The sequence below is a fragment of the Lemur catta genome, chromosome 3 (assembly GCF_020740605.2).
Source record: "Lemur catta isolate mLemCat1 chromosome 3, mLemCat1.pri, whole genome shotgun sequence".
In the NCBI taxonomy this organism is placed as follows: Eukaryota; Metazoa; Chordata; class Mammalia; order Primates; family Lemuridae; genus Lemur; species Lemur catta.
The window spans coordinates 107,537,101-107,553,801 of record NC_059130.1 but is presented as its reverse complement, the minus strand read 5'-3'; the positions used below and the strand labels follow the sequence as shown (position 1 = coordinate 107,553,801).

The 16,701-nt window shown below is 53.6% G+C and overlaps 1 protein-coding gene across 1 annotated transcript in view; it reads right to left on the bottom strand.

Annotated features, from left to right (window-relative positions):
• SLC9A1 (solute carrier family 9 member A1) overlaps positions 1-16,701 on the bottom strand; it is a 50,475-nt gene that overhangs the window by 5,485 nt on the left and 28,289 nt on the right. Inside the window, exons 2-5 of the mRNA XM_045545838.1 lie at positions 6,134-6,594; positions 3,054-3,304; positions 1,766-1,983; positions 646-848 (exon numbers count right to left, since the gene is read on the bottom strand). Of these exons, the coding sequence (XP_045401794.1) occupies positions 646-848; positions 1,766-1,983; positions 3,054-3,304; positions 6,134-6,594 (1,133 nt within the window). The remainder of the gene's footprint in view (positions 1-645; positions 849-1,765; positions 1,984-3,053; positions 3,305-6,133; positions 6,595-16,701) is intronic.

The following is a 16,701-nucleotide window of genomic DNA, read 5'->3' as shown; positions in this document are numbered from 1 at the left end:
CAAAAAGACAGAGGAGTGGTCCAGAACTAGAGGCCCCAACAGTGGTTTTCACTTGCCAAGGCCAAAGAGAGGCAAGGCAGAGTTGGGCTTCCTTGGGGACATGGGACGGGGGCGGCAGGGGGCTCTGAGCTGAGCCTGGGTCATTTAAATGTGCAGAAATCACTGATCAGCAGCTGGATTCTTGGAGATCACACAGCAGCAGAGCTTGGCCTGACTGTAAGATCCTCTCAGTTCCCCACGCAGTGCTATTGTTCCCATTTTACAGACACAGAAGCGGAGATCCTAAGATAGGAAATCTCTTGCCTAAAACCCTATGATGAGCTGGTGGCAAAGGCAGATCTCGGGCCTGCTGACTGTACCCCCTTCTCTTAATGCTATTTGGGCTCCTAAATAAATTGGGCAGCAGTGTGGTTACTTTACATTCTGATCAGTCACTTCACAATGACTCATTATCACAATTCTCACTTTCCAATTGGGGAAACTGAGGCCCAGAAAGGGGGAGTGGCTTGCCCAAGGTCACGCAGCAAATTAGCGGTGGAGCTGAGACTAGAACCCATGGCCCCATTTCGAGTCACATGCTTTCCTCTCCTCTGGAACACCGTCAGGGTCCCCAAGAGAAGGGCCTGCGCTGCCCTGGCCCAGCACCTGCACAAAGACAGTGAAGAAGATGACGGTGATGATGGCAGTCAGGAACAAGTCACACATGGGGAAGTGCTTCTTGTCCAGGAGGTAGCCCAGGGAGAAGGCGATGGCCCCTCGCAGACCCCCGTAGGCGATGATGAACTGGTCCTTGGGGGTCAGCTTCACGATGCGGAACTTGTTGATGAACCAGGTCAGGCCCAGCACGCCTGCCAGGGAGGGGAGGAGGAGAGGGTCAGGCTGTCCCCAGCCCCTCCTGGCTTCTGCACCAGTGAGTTCTCTGAGTATCCAGGAAGCTTCCACTACTAAGCCCACCCAGCTCACCCATCTCCTGGGTCCCTCAGCCTACGGCGCTCTAAATCCCTCAACCCAAGAGCTGGATGGACCCTTAAGCGGATTCCACAACCTGGATGTGCTTTAGAGATGTCACAGAGGCCTCTGGTGGCCGAAGAATAGTAGGGTGGAGGGAGAAGAGATGAAACAAGACTGATCACAACCTGATACTTCTTAAATATGATGGGTACATGGGGGATCATTATCCTTTTCTCTCTGCTTTTCCATGGATTTGAAAATCTCCATAATAAAACACTTAAAAATGCAGGCTGGGCACAATGGGTCACACCTGTAATTCTAGCAACTTGGGAGGCTGAGGTGGGAGGATGGCTTGAGCCCAGAAGTTCAAGGCTGCTGTGCCCACTGCACTCCAGCCTGGGCAGCAGAGCAAGACCCTGTCTCTAAAAAAAATTCTTTAATGAAAAATTTAAAAATAAATGAATGAATGAATGAATGAATGAATGAATGCAGAGGGCAGAGTCCAAGCTTAACAAAACCCGAACCCCTAGGGGATGAGGTCAGGAATAATGGGGATTTTAAAAAGTGCACCAAAAATGTGACGCCCAGCTAGGCTTGGGGACCACAGACCTAACGCTCATCTCAGAAAGGCCCCATCGCAGAGCCAGCCCTGCAGAGGAGGAATGAGAAGCCCCTCGTGTCCACCCTTGCTGGGGCAGCCAGGAGCCAAGCAGGGCCCTCCAACACCCAGTGCACCACAGTCCCTGCAGCCCGGCCCCCCACACAACGCCCTACACATGCGCACACTCCCCTCCAGCCCTGGCCCGGTCCTCACCCAGCACTCGGGCGATGAGGCAGAAGAGCAGGGTGCTGATGACGAAGGTCCAGTTCCAGTGGTGGGAGCCGGCCACGGTGGAGACGCCAAGGAAGATGAAGATGAGGGTCTCACTGACGCTGCTCCACATCTTCAGGAAATATTTGATAGTAGTGTGGGACTTGTGGGAGATGTTGGCCTCCACGTAGGGCCGCATCACCACTCCCGAGGCGATGAGTCTGGGGTCGGGAAGAGGGGGGATCAGGGCTCCACGTCGAGCTGCACCTTCCTGAGCCCTCCACTGCTGGGGGCTGAGCACGCTCGATGAGGTGCCTGCACTGAGCCTGTGGGTCAGACAGCTACGTCCACTCAACACTCGCATCAACCCCGCAGGCACGGCGTACTCTTGCTTTTTCCAGATGAGAGATCGGACTCTAGGAGAAATAAAGTCACCTGCCCACTGTCACGCTGCCAGCGACTGGCAGAGCAAAGATGCAACTATGGTCTGTCCAGCTGCAAGGCCTGTGCCTTTACCCCAAGGCCATGCTGCCTTTCTGCCCAATGGGAGCCAGTAACATGTCCGTGGTCTCTTGGGTTTATTCCCCGAGTGTGGCATTCCCCAGTGCAGAGGTCTCCACAGCAGGGTTTGTTCCAAGCAGCAGCCCAAGTCTTCCCAGCCCAGCACCCACACCAAGGCTCTGCTCCTGCCAGCCCGGCTTCCTCACTGTTGTCCTGGAGCCCCCAGTTCTGTCCTGCCTCGGCACCTCCAGTGTCCTCCCCTATCAGGAACACCCTCGCACTTCACTACCTCACCACATCCACTCCCCCCACTTCAAGACCCAGCAGAGGGTGCAGGACCTCCAGGACTCAGGCCTGGTGAGCCTTGCTTCGACGGAGGCCTCATGGCCCCTTACTGGGGCTGCTGAGGGAGGAGTGATGAGAGCCTGTGTCTAAGAATGACCATGGGACTCCCTTTGGGACAACTGAGACTTTCCCAAACTTTAAGCTTAGTGGCTTCCAAGTTCCAAGAGTAGCCCCAGGTTCTGCCCTCCCTTGCCCTAACGCAGGTCACTCTTGCCGCATCTGCTCACAGACAGAAATGCTCTGTCCAGATGCTTGGATCCCAAAAAGCCCAGAAGTGCACCCCTTCTAGGGCACCTCTGATGACCCTGGTCATTTAAATGGCTACCAAGCAGGTCCGGAGCCTGGAGCTCGTGTCTCATCCCTGGAGCTGGAGGCTGGGCCCTGGGGAGCTCCGTGACCCTACAAGCCTGGTAGCCCCCACCAAGCCTGGCACACCCAGACTCACGCCATGATGCCCGACAGGTGGAAGAGCTCGGCTGACAGGTAGGCCATGTAGCTGTAGAGGAAGACGAAGAGCGGCTCGATGACGCGGATGTGGGAGGTAAATCGGGAGGTGAAGGCTGCGATGACCCCGTAGACCACGCCCACAAACACCCCGCCCAGGGCCACCACGAAGAAGCTCAGGAAGCCGAGGACGATGTCCACGATGCCCACATGGTCATAGTTGGCAAACTCCTCAAAGAGGTGATACAGGACCTGGGGAGGGTGTGCAGGCTAGTGGGTGGGAGGGCAGGGGCCTGGCCCACGGCTCCCTGGGGTCTACCCAGAGTGACCCTGTCCCCTCCATTGACCATAGCCACAAAAAGAGGCCACATGGAAGCAGAGAAACCCTAGTGCCAAGCAGTGCTCAAAACCACGGCCTGGGGCTGGAGGGGCTTTTGTGGGCCTGTAGCCTGCCACCTGTGAGGGGACAGACCCTGAAGCCAAACTGCCCAGGCTGGAAGCCCAGCTCTGCCGCCCCCAAGCTGTACGCAGAAGGCAAATCGTGCAATCTCCCTGTGCTTTAGTCCCCCATCCATAAAGTGAGGATAACAATAGTACCAACTTTACAGGGCTGTTGTGAGGATTAAACTAGTTAATAAAGTGCTCAGAACCTTGCCTGACGCAGTGTTAGCTGCCACTGGTACTATTAACTCTGCCTCTCTCACTGTTTGACTTTGGGCACATCATGTCCATCTCTGGGTTCCAGTCCGTCCTTCAGACCATGAACTAGAAGGTGATTTCTTAACCTCTGAAGCTTTCTGAAAATACACAAGGCCAAGCCATACTGGAGTCTCTGGGGTGGGGCCCAGAAATCTCTATTTCACAAGCTCCCCAGGTGGTTGCAATGAACAGCCAAGTTCAGATGCTATAGAACTGGAGGCTCTCTGAGGCTTCCCCATTTCCTGGACTGGGAAATAGATGGTCACTGTAACATTATGGTCAGGTGTTTTAAGTGGCATTTCACACACTGTAAAGCCCTTTGACGATCTCAGTAGGACTGGGCCCAGAACCTGTCCCCTGTTGGCCATGGGCTGGGGCCACCCCAGCAGGCTGAGCTTTAAGGTCCTTCCTTCTCATAGCAGCGGCTCTCTGGCTGCCTGGCCTATCTAGTCTGGTCCTGGACAGCTCTGCCAGGAACCAGTGGGAAGTTTCTAGGCCTGGGGGGAGGGAGAAGACCTGGGAATCCATGACAGGGAACCTTCCAAAGCCCACAGGACCTGGAGGCAGGGGGAATGGGGTGCGAGAAGGGACCGGCTCTAGGACATAGACCTGACACCAGACAGCTCAGGGGCAGCCTCCAGCTTTACTGTCTGGGAAACGGGGCACCCACAGCCATGCCCATGGCTCCAGAAAGGCCCGACTTGCACTGGCCAGGCCTGGTGCTGCCTGGCCCACAGCTGCCTGGGAGAGGGGCGGCCTCCGGCAGCAGACAGCCTTGTCAGCAGGTGCGCACTCAGCCCTGGGCTACCTAAATGCGCTCCTGGCCTGGCGCTATTGCCACTGAAGCCACAGAGAGGCAGTGTATGACAGTGATAAGCGTGTAGATGGGAACCCCAGCTACACCACTTATCAGGCTAATGTACCCTCTCAGTGCCTCAGTTTCCTCCTCTCAAAAAGCTGGGATAATAACCATGCCAACCTCATGGAGTCGCTGTGCAGATCAGATGAGGCGATGCACATTCAGACAGGAAGCACCTGACGAACACCACAGTCACAGCCACCACCTTCAGGTGGCACGGCTGCGCATCCAAAGTGGCTGGATCTGAGTTACCCACTTGGCACAACCACATCCCACTGCTCCCCAGCAGTGCCAACCTGAACCCCAACACCCAGATCCAACTGGGGTGGGTTTTGTCTTTGGTCCCCTCTGGTTTCAAAGACATCAGTGAATGTAGCTCCTGTAGGAGCCCTGGGAGGATGACAGGATGGGTACTGCAATCCTGTGTCACAGGTGGGGAAACTGAGGCTTATGCAGTAACCCTGGGCGAGAGCTGGTGCTGGAAGAGACCGGGACAGAGGCCTGCCTGCTCGGGCCAGGCTGCAGCTCTACCCAACCCCATGAGGAGCTGGTGAGGGAGGCAGGGAAGGAAGAGGAAACAGGCTGCCGGCAGCTGAACACCACAGTCCCTCCACTCTGATATGTTGCTTCCTGCGGGGCTGTGGACGCAGAAGGAGTGCGTGTGCGAGTGTGCCACATGCCCTGTGCTTTCCTGTGCGTGCTGTCTCTGAGGGGCCAGCTTAGGAAGGGGTGGGGGTGTCCTCACCACACAACGTGTGCATGTGCACATATCTGTCTCCCAAGGAAACAGCAGGGAGGAAAGGCTTGTGCAGACCCTGCACTGGGGGTCTCTGTCCTCTGTCCTCTGCTCACTAGACCCTGGGAGGAAAGCACTAATACTCTGCCACTTTGCAGCTGCCAAAGGTGAGGACCAGTGAGGTACAGTCACTTCCTTAAGGTCACACAGCAAGTGGCCATCGCAGGCCAACCCACCTTACTTATCACCTTCTGGAGGTTTTAGGGGCAAGACCCTTTCCCATAATCTTCACCTTAAAACTCTGGGCAAACCAAATTCTGACTTAAGACATAGTCAACATGAGAGCAGAAAGGCTCCGGAGATTAAATGATCTATAAAGAGGAAACTGAGGCACAAAGAGGACAAGTAATTTGCTCAAGATCACATCAAAATGCAAGTCAAGGAGGGAGCCCATGACCTGGTACAGCCAAGAGCTCAAGCCCTAGAGTCAGACAGACCTGGTTCATTCATAGATTGGTTCTATCACATTCTAGCAAGTTATCAGCTGACTTCTTTGGGCCTGTTTCTCCCTCTGGAAAATGTGAATAATAAGCACCTCCCGAGGCTGTCGTAAGGATTAAATGAGATAATCCACATCAAAGGGCTCAGCGTGGCGCCTGGCACACAGCGAGCAGGAACGGGAAGAGCTGCTTTTGTTACTGTTAGAGGTGGGCGGATGAGGGATTCCTGCTGGACCTGCATTCGGGTCTGTGCTGTGTGCATGTGGGCGCGGCCCCGGCCCCCTCACCACAGTGACGGCGTCATTGAGCAGGGACTCCCCAAAGACGAGGATATGCAGCAGCTCGTTGATGTGAATTTCCTCAAAGACAGCCAGGACGGCCACGGGGTCCACGGCCGAGATGATGCTGCCGAAGAGCAGGTTGTCCAGGAGGCCGATGTTGTTGATCTGCTCGCCGCCCACCAGGCACACGGCGTACATGAGGCCGCCCAGGAAGAAGGCGTTCCACAGCGTGCCCACCACCGCGAAGATCAGGATGGTGCCCAGGTTCTCTGTGAACTGCCGCAACGGCAGGAAGTAGCCCGCGTCCAGGATGATGGGCGGCAGCAGGAAGAGGAAGAAGACGTCCGACTGCAGGAAGGGGGGCGTCTCGCCCACGCCCTTGATCAGGCCCCCCACCAGCAGCCCCACCACGATCAGCAGGCAGCTCTCCGGGACGATGCTCGAGATCGTGGGGATCACATGGAAACCTGTGGAGGGCGAGAGAATGGGAGGCCATGGGCTTTTGGGGGAGCCAAAACAGAAGGTTGGGGACAGGGCCAGGGACAAGGAACGCAGCTGGCGAGAGGTGCACAGGCTTGGTCTCAGAGGGCCGCTCTGTTAACTCTCTGAGCCTCCGCGTCCCCGCCTGTAAAATGGAAGGGATAACACCAGCTTCACAGGGTTGTCGTACAAACTAAGTGACGATGTTTTCGAAGTGCTTTTTTTCATAGGATATACATGTGCTATCTCTGTCACTGCCATGAAATGTTAGAAAGCCATTCTGTATGCCTCCAGAAGGCAGAAATTATAAACCGATTACTGAGGCACGAGGTAGGTACCTAAGGGCATCGCCTACGCTGAACCCGTGGCATCATTCCAGGCACAAGTTTGGGAGGCAGATCTGGGCTCAACACGAGAAATAACAATCTAACAATTCTATCTGAGGAAGGAGAGGTCCCCATCACGGAGGTGTTCAAGCAGAAGACAGACAACCAGCAGGCAGGAAGGCGACACAGGAAACAGAAGAAAGCAGAGAAGAATCAAAGAATATCAGTGCAGGAAGGAACTTGGAGATAACAAGGCCTGGGGTCTGCAAACCTGCAGAACACTCTCAGCAACCTCCAGTCCCAGACATCTCTAAATAATCACAGCGGGCGTTCCCGCTGAGCCAGACAGCTGCTCAAGACAGAGCTCAAAGACGTCAACAGCAACCGATCAGTTTTGGCATGTGAGATAAAACCTATTTGCCAGATTTTTTCTAGCCCAATGCCACTCACTTCAGAGATGGGGTGACTGAGGCTCAGAAAGGGGAAGGGACTTGTCCAAAGTCACACAGCAAGTTAGTAGCAGAACCAGGATAGAACCCAGGTCTGTCCCGCCCCCCCCCCCCCAGCTCCCATCAAACTCTGCAGTTCTGTAACGCAAGCTCTCTAGGCTTCCTCCCCATCACGGCATCCACATACCCCTCTGCCTGAGAGGCACCAACCATCTCCCCAAGCCGTGTCCTGGCCAGCAGCAGGCGGCCACTCTGCTGTGGCCCACCTTAGGGCTGCAAATCCAGAGCCGAGAGGTAGCAAAAATCCCCACCAGAGAATGCCTCTCTCGATACCAGGTTTGGCCACAGGGCCCCAAGTTCCCTACGCATTGTTTTTTTGTTTGGTTTTGGATGGGGAGGTGGATGGCGTATGGAGCTGCATGTTGGGTGCCATAACCCCCAGGGTCAGCCTGGCCAAGAGGTGTGACCCTTTGCTCAAGGTGAAAGCTCTCCCTCTTCCCCTCCCTAGCCTGTGAGCTTATGCAGGCAGGTTCCACGTCTGTTTATCAGTGTATGCCCAGGGCTGAGGACGTAGCAGGTGTTCAACAAATACCTGCTGACTTGAAAACACACAGGGATAGGATAGCACCCACATGATTCCTGATAACCCATCTGGCCAGGCCTCTGCTCGTCCTACCCCTGAGATCCTTGGGAAGGAGGAGGGACTTCTCTCCCCACACCCAAAGCCCCTCCTATTCTCAGGTACTGATCTGGGCAGTGTTAACACAGCTACAAGACAAGACTCATACTCTGAACACCATCCGGGCCCAGAACCCTGGCACAGTGCCAAGTACTAAGGAGCCACTCAAAACATGTCAGGAAAATATCTCCATCCTAGGCCAGGAGAGGACCTCAGAGCCACTATGTACATTCTCCTAACTTCAAAAGAGACCTAGCCAAAAGTCACCTCTTTTGCTGAAAGTCCCCCAGTGTTTGCAGTGTCCACCAGTAACACCCAGTGGGCAGCCGGCTGCTACACTGGGAAGGGCTAGGTCATGTTGAGTCCAAGTTTCTCTTGCTATATAGGATAAAGCCCAAACTTTCAGTACTGCCTCTGTCATCTGGTCTTGCCTCGTGTCCCACTCTCCCCACTGTCTCTTTGGTGTCACCTTGCCAAATTCCTTGTAACTGCCCCACGTGAGTCACATCCTCTTTTGCCTGCCGGCCTTCGTCCATTTCCTCTTTCTGGAACACCATTTCTCTACCTCTACCCCACTGTGCCCCACCATATCCTTCTGCCTGCCTCCTCCTCAGTGTTCCCCGACCACCCGGCCTGCCCAGGTTAGGGCAAGGGTCCTTCTCTGGTGCATCCCTCTCCCATAACCTTCAATCCACAGTCATCTCCCAGGTCCTCTCTCCCTAGAACCCACTGAGGTCAGTCGGACAACTTAGGCAGAAGCAGTCGAGACTGGACACTGGCACTGTACCCCAAAGACCTGCACTGCACTAGGGAAGAGACAGGTGGGCGTGGGGGCTTAAGGCACGAGCCAGAAAGCAGCCTCCCAAGGCCAGAAGTCCAGCTCCAGCCAGCTGACCCCCACCAACACCTCCCCTCTCGGCTTCTTTCTCTACCTAGGAGATGAGCCCCTAAAAATGCCTCCCCGCTTCTGTGCCATCAGCCCAATTCACAGAGCTTTCCTGGCCCCATGACACAAGACAGTGTCTTGGAGACCCAGGGATGAGTGGGCCATAGTCATTCCTGGGGAGGGGGAAGGTGTGTGAAGCAAGCCAAGGGCAGTAACTTGAAGCAATGTTCATCATTTCTGAAGGCGTGCCAGGAGCCTGGCACATGCCATCTCATTCCGTCCTCACGACAGCCCTATAGGCTAGCTATTGTCCCCATTTTGCAGAAGACAAAGCTGAGGTTCAGCAAGGTTGGGCAGCGTCCCTAGAGCCTAAGGGAGGAGGTCTGCTCTAGCTTAGGGTGTCTCACACCTGTGGCTCAAGCTGTCTGCTAAAGCCACATGGCCTCCCTCTCCAGTCCTGTCGGAGCAAGAAGGTGTAGAATTCGGCATCTCCAAGCCAGAGGCCAAACACTCTGACCTGGTTCAGGGCCACTGCTCTTTTAGAAGAGGCTGGGGCAAGAGAGAGGTGTTTCTCATTCCGGCCAGCATAGGTGGTAGCTGAGAACTGATTAATCCTTTATTCAAAGGTCAGCATCAGCCGGGCACGGTCGCTAATGCCTGTAATGCTAGCACTCTGGCAGGCCAAGGGGGAAGGAAGGATCGCTTGAGCTCAGGAGTTCCAGACCAGCCTGAGCAAGAGCGAGACCCCGTCTTTACTCAAAACAGAAAAATTAGCTGGGTGTGGTGGCACATGCCTGTAGTCTCAGCTACTCGGGAGGCTGAGGCAGGAGGATCCCTTGAGCCCAGGAGTTTAAGGTTGCTGTGAGCTACGAAGACACCACTGTACTCTACCCAGCATGACAGAGTAAGACTCTGTCTCAAAAAAAAAAAAGGTCAGTATCTTCTCTGAACCAGGCCATGTTGGGCACTGAGGCTGACTTCAAGCCTCCGTGAGGAGCTCATGGGATGGCCACACGTTTCCGGGCCTCGGGACCCTCATCACTAGGTGAAGTGACAGCTGGCTTTCCTACTGGACAGATGAAAAACTGGAGCTCCGAGAGGAGGCTTGACTAGGTCCTGGGCCTCCCAACTGCAGTGTGGCGCCCTTTCTCCTGCGCGAGCCAGCTCCCAGGTCAGCTCCCGATCTCCCAGGCTTTCCTGCTCTGCCTCTCAGTCAGCAGGAGATCCAGGCCCCAAGGGCTCTCTGGACTGAGGGAAAGGGAGGGTTGGGCCAGGCAGAGGAGGAAGGTCTAAGATCCACTCTTGGCTCCTTGCCCACGGGTAGGCGGCACACGGCACATTACTGGAAAGCTCTTCCAGGCCTGGGGGAGGGGGTGGATTCTGTCATCAGGAGGAGGCGCCTGAAGGCACAGCAGCTCAGGGAAGGAGGGACGGCAGTGGGCCTGCTCTGGCTTGTCCTTCTCCAGGCTCTGACTCCACCAATTGTCCCCACCCCACATCTCTGAGGAGTCCTTTCAAAGTGCAGGAAGCTTGCCGACACCAGGTATGGTGAAAGGGGCATGGAAGAATGGTTGGGGCCCCTGGTACCCTGACAAAGGCCCAGCATTGAGGCAAGACCCCAGCAGGTCAAGAAATGAGACAAAACTTCCAGGGCCCGAACTTGCAGCAGTGGTGATGTCACCAAGACAGAACCCGGGTGGGGCAGAGGCAGTTGGGATCAAGGCAGAGACATGAGAGCTGGAATGGACCTTGGAGAGCATCTAAATTCTCCATTACACAGATAGGGAAGCGGAGACTCAAGGAGAGCCAGTGGTCACATGACCAGTCCCAACATGACAGCCCACAACGCTCCAAGTTCAGTGGTCTGCTTGAGCCACACAGCCTTCAAGGGCATCCAGTGCTGTCAGAGCAAGGAGGCAAGAAGTTGTGGAATTCGGCATCTCTGAGCTTCAGGCCAAGCTCTAGTGTGATTCAGGGCCGGCTCCCCTTTTAGGAGAAGAGGCTGGAGGAAGGGAAAGGTGTTTCTCATTCTATCCTACATAAGTGGCAGCTGGAAACACACACACACACACACACACACACACACACACGCACGCACACACGCAGTGGCGTGCTGAGCAGACATGTCATCAAACTCCAAATTGGTAGGGGGCTGTCAGCCCCTAGGTGGCTGCTCTGCCCTCCCCCCCTGAGAATGTTTTATTTACGTCTCCTCGACTGTCCCCATCTGCTGAGAGACTCGTGCACAGGAACAGGCAGGGCTGCCCCACGTCACCCTGGGTTGCCGGGGTGACCAGATACCCCTGATCCCACTTCCTCCCCTGGCCTGGGAAGTTAGAGGGGAGTGCTGGGAAGAGGGGTGTCCTGGGCCCACCAGTGCTGGGTCACCAGGGACCCAGGGGCACACTGGGGGCTCTGCCGCCCTACTTCCAGGCCTGAGGACTGCTCTGGGGCTGCAACTCGGCCAGCTCCCAAGGGATTCCTAGTTGCACAACGATTCCATTTCTTTAATTCCCTCTTCAACTGCCCCAGCAACCAGTCTCAACTACAGCTACGAAAGGTAATACTTTCCAATAAAAAAGTCCAGCACTCTACAGTTTATAGCACTGCGCCCTGACACTTTTTAATGCATTTGCTCCTCACCACAGCTCTGGGAGGTCACAATTACCAACCCTTCATTTTACAGATGAAGAAACTGAGGCACAGAAAGGTTAAGCAACTTGCTCAAAGTTGCACAGCTGGTAAGTGAGATTCAAACCCAGGCTGTCTGGCCCAGAATCTGTGTTCTTAGCCACCTGCCACCTCATCCCTGTTTTATTCTCACTTTGCTTCTAAGGGCAGCATCACCCCAGGACTAAAGAGGCCCGAAGCAGTTCCCAGAGGGCCAGAGGTGCACATTTCTCTCCACGGGCTCTTCTCAAGGGAAGTTTCTCCACTTCTCCCTCCTACTCTAGAGGCCTAGTGAAGACCTCATGACATCTTTCCTATCTGTTCAGCCTGCCCCCTCCAGAAAGCCAAGTTAACTCACCCAGGAAGGGTCAGTTTCTCTACCAAACTCTCAGGGTGAGAGGTGGAAGTGACTCAGACCGCTCAGCCCCTGCCCGCCTGGTCTGCACTCAGCCCTGGCGTCCACTGGGGCTGGAGGGCCCTTGGGTGGGGGAGGGCTCGGATTCTTTTTGAGTCTGGATCTTCTCAATGTTGATTCTTCCTACCATCAATGAAGGCTACAAGGACCAGGGAGAAAGATAATCCGGACTCAGCCTCGGCCTCAGCAGGTCCACAACCAGACCTGCAGAGCAGACAAAGCTGTGTAGTACGAGCTGCCCAGCCCCACGTTCCCACTGCTAGAAAACCGGGTTCCCATCAGGGTGCAGCCACCGCCTTGCTGGGTGGCCTTGAGCAAGTTACTTTTCATCTCCTACCCTCAGTTTCCCCATGTATGTAAAAGCCTATTTCAGAGGATTTCTGGAGGAGATAATAAGGATAAAGAAAGGCAAACAATGGTGGTACTCAACCTTAGCCGAAAGTGGCGACTACTATTATATTGTCATTTTCCTCAAAACCTCAGTATAACACAAATCATTCTATCTTATCTTGACCTTTTGGTGTGCATGTGTCCATTACTGGGCTATAAACTCCCTGAAGGTAGGAACTTTCTAGAGTCATCCAAGTCTCCAGCTTCCAGCACAGAATAGGCATCAATTATTTGTGAATTGAAATAAATCTGCCTTGGGAGATATGAAGTATGAGAAAGAGTAAGGAGGTGGGGACGGCTCTGAACTTTTAAGAGTAGATAGTGTTCCCAGAGCAGGGGCCATTTGAATTGGGCTTTGAAGGATCAATAAAAGTTTGCAAGAAGAGAAGTGTCTGTACCCTCTAAAAAGCCTAGCATAGTGCCTTGCACATAGCAAATGTGGGTGATGAATGTGTGAAAAACAAAGGAAGATGACAACAAACAGGAAGGCAGGCTGACTGTACCAAGCTTTTGCCAATGTCCAAAATGAGGGCTCTTGTGAAGATTAAATGAGATGGTACATGCAAAACACTTAGCAGGATACCAGGCTTTGAGTCTCTGAGTTGCATTTCCTCTCTGTAACTGGGTTGATGACGCTATCCCCCCTCCCCCACCAGGTGGGTGGAAGCAACACTGAGATAATTTAACTAGAACTCCTGGCTCATGGCAGTAACTGGATGAATAACACTTTTTAAAAAATGTAAACCCATTTGATCATGATCCACATTAAGATACAATCTGTAGCACAGAGAAGGAGAAAAACACTTACTGGACACTTAATAGTACCTGATGTGAGGTGCTGTGCTGGGGGCTTTTCTGTATCTCCTTGTTTCATATCATATCTTGACCCCCATTTGTCAGATAAAGGAATCAAGGCTCAAGAGGCAAAGTGACATCCCCAAGGCTACCTAGCTAGGAAGGGGCAGAGTCGTCATTAGAACCCAGGTCTCCTAATTGCCAGTTCTTAGTGCCATGCTGCTTCGATGAAAAACAAGCCTGCCAGGATCACCAGGAAGAGAATTCACAAGTCTGTGACATGCCTCCCCCACACAAACAGCCGCAAATAAATCTGTTCCGAGTACCCAGACGGGAATTACTCCCCATGACCAAGGGAGCTGGTCTCTCCCTCTGTACCTTTCCCCATCATTCTTCCAAATGGCACTACTAATTCTTGTTTGTTTCAACTCAGATTTCAGAGGGTCTTATTATCTTGGGGAGACAGGATCCCACCCTCTGGAACATCAGGTCTGGTTAGGAAAGCAGCTAAAAAATTAGCAGAAAACACAAGCAGCAGGGACAGGAGTGGTGGCTCATGCCTGTAATCCCAGCACTTCAGGAGGCTGAGGAGAGAAGATTGCTTGAGGCCAGGAGTTTAAGATCAGCCTGGACAATACAGTGAGACCCTCGTCTCTACGAGAAATAAAAAAATTAGCTGGGTGTGGTGGTGTACACCTGTAATCCAGCTAGCTACTCAGGAAGCAGAGGCTGGAGGATCGCTTGAGCCCAGGAGTTTGAGACCAGCCTGAGTGACAGAGTGAGACTCTGTTTCAAAACAAAAAACCAAACCAAACCAAACCAAACAAAAAAAAAACCACAAACCAAACAAAAAAAAAAAAACTAAAAACACACACACACACACACATGCCACATATCCTGGGCTCCCTGACCCATGGAAAAGACTGGGGCAGGAGGCGAGAAGACTGGGGCAGGAGGCCAGAACCCTGTGTCTAGGACCAGCTCTGCCCTTTAGAAACCATGAGCTTTGGGCAAATTACTACACCACAGAAGGGCCTTAGTCTCCTCAGGTATAAACAACTGAGAATTAAGGGACCAGACACAGGAGTACTTTGGATGTTGTGAGGTGGCAGAGACGACTGATAAAAGAGAGATAAGGCAGGTGGGAGGGGGCGAGGCGATTCCCAGAGTAACAAGCAGAGTGACTCTGCCAGCAGCGACTGCCCTAGTCTGTGCTCAGAGACCTGGCAAAAGAGGCTGCTCCAGAGGCAGGTACGTTGCGATCAAGGATTCCAGGGCCAGGGGCCTTAGCAATGGGTAAAGCCCTCACAATTTACAGCCCTTTCGTCTCTCCAGTCCCTTCTACTCTCCATCAACTCCTCGACTCTGCTTTCCAGACAGAGGTCCCCAAACCCCACCTCTGCACAAATAGTGGGAAACTCTTCTTTGTCTTGGTCTTGAACCTCTACCCACCTTTCAAAACCCAGTGCAGGTGTCACCTACTCTGGGAAGGCTTCCCAAAACCCATGGCTAAGTCAAGTGCTGCTCCAAACTGAGGAGATCTGTGGTTGGTGCTCAAGTCAGCTTGGCATCCTGGGCACACAGCCCTGAGCCCCACAGAGGTGACACTCAGGAAAAGCAGGTTAAGGGAATGATGGGAGCTTCCTCAAGGACGTGGGATTAAAGTTTGGTCTCAAGGGTGGGGGACCAGAGGGGGAAGAGTGTGAACAAAAGAACAGAGAGAGGGAATGTCAAAAGCCTTCTGAGGATCATGAAGCCTGAAGCCAGCCTGGAAATGAGGCTGCACAGTGGGGGGGACACTGGCACACGGGCCTGAGGCGGGCAGACTGTGGCAGGAACTGAGCTGACGCTGCAGGCCTCAGAGGGTCTCCTGGCCTTCAGGCCTGGCCCCAAATGCCCTTGTCCCAGCCTGCAGCCAGGTTCTACTGCCACCAGCCTTCTGTCTGCGTCTCAAAAACCCATTTCAGTACCCCACCCCACACTGGGGCAGCACCTCTTGGTATTCAGCTCGTCTCCCTAGTCATCCAAGCTCTCCATAAACATTTGTTGAATGAATTTCTATCCGGCAGATCCTCCCCACCCCCCTGCAGGAAAGGCGCTGGATCAAGAGTCCCCATGCAGTGAGGATGACTCACACAGGGGGAGGGACAGGACCAAGACAGGAGGTAAACAGCCCATGTGTTGACAACAGACAGAGCTCCACAACAGTGCCTGGCAAGGGAGAGGTGCCAGGCAGCCCACGGGGGTGGTTACCTGGGGCGGGGGACAGCTCGGGGTGGGCTTTACTTGGGGGGTAGGATCTGAAGCTCCAAAGACTCTCATGGCTTAATTAGGTCCCTGGTAGGTGACCATGTGATTTACACAATGGTTTCTTTTGATTTTCTCAAAATGGAAATATATTTCTTTGGTGATTTTAAACACAACTCACAGTCATTTAAAATTTTTTTTCTAATGGTATACAAGTACTTTAAGTAGAAGGAGGATCATCTTCCAGAACCATCTCCCCCTTTCCCTAGACCTACCGTATCAGTTCCTCCGCCAAAATCCACACTAAGTTTGGTATCCATACTTCCAAACTCTCCTGCATCTATAGTTTTAAAGTTATGTGTAAATGGTGCATCACACATACTGTCCTAAAACTGCTTCTATGGGGCAGAGACTGCACTAAACATTCATTTGATTCTCTCAACAGCCCTCATGCAGTAGGTACTAGTATTATCCTCTTCTTGAGATAAGTAAAGAGAAGGTCAGAGGATGGCCACTTACTTGTCTCACGGACACACAGCCAGGGGTATGGAGCAGTGTTTCGGAGGCACCCCACCCCTCCTCCTCCGACGCCTGCCTGCGGAGTGACCCCACTCTATGTATGGCCTTGCCTGCACCAAGATCACTGAACAGTTCCCCACGATGGCATTAGGGTGAAGCTGGTTTCTCATACTGATGTCCTCTACTAAGAGTTCCAGGCAGGCCTTGGCTATGTTGCTGGCAGTGAAACCAGAGGGCCTCAGCTCCTGGTTTCTCTGCCCCTTCATCCGACTCTATGGTACCACTGGCGTTAGAAAGATCTAAATGACATTCCTTGCAAAGGGGACCCTTCTTAGATCCCCAGATTTCAACCCTGGAGTGTGGAGGAGGTGAAAGCACAGAATGTTTGAGCTGAAAAAGAATCTGGGAATCATCTGGTTTCCAGCCACCGTCCCCCTCCTTTCCTGACGCCCCAGGTGTGTGGCTCCCCAGCGGAGGTGCTCCCCTCCCCACACCCATCCCCAGCCCTGGCTTGGCCTCCTGCAGGACTGCTGTCAGGATTTGCAGACGGTATCAGGGGCGCCAAGTACCAGTTTGCCCCACACCTGGGGTGGGGCATCAGCGTGGGAGAAAACAGAGGCTTAGTAAGAGAGGTTCCAGTTCTAGAAATGTTAGAGTCATGGGAAAGCTAGATTTTTCTTTTCTTTTCAGTGGGTATAGCTTGCAAAATGCAAATTTG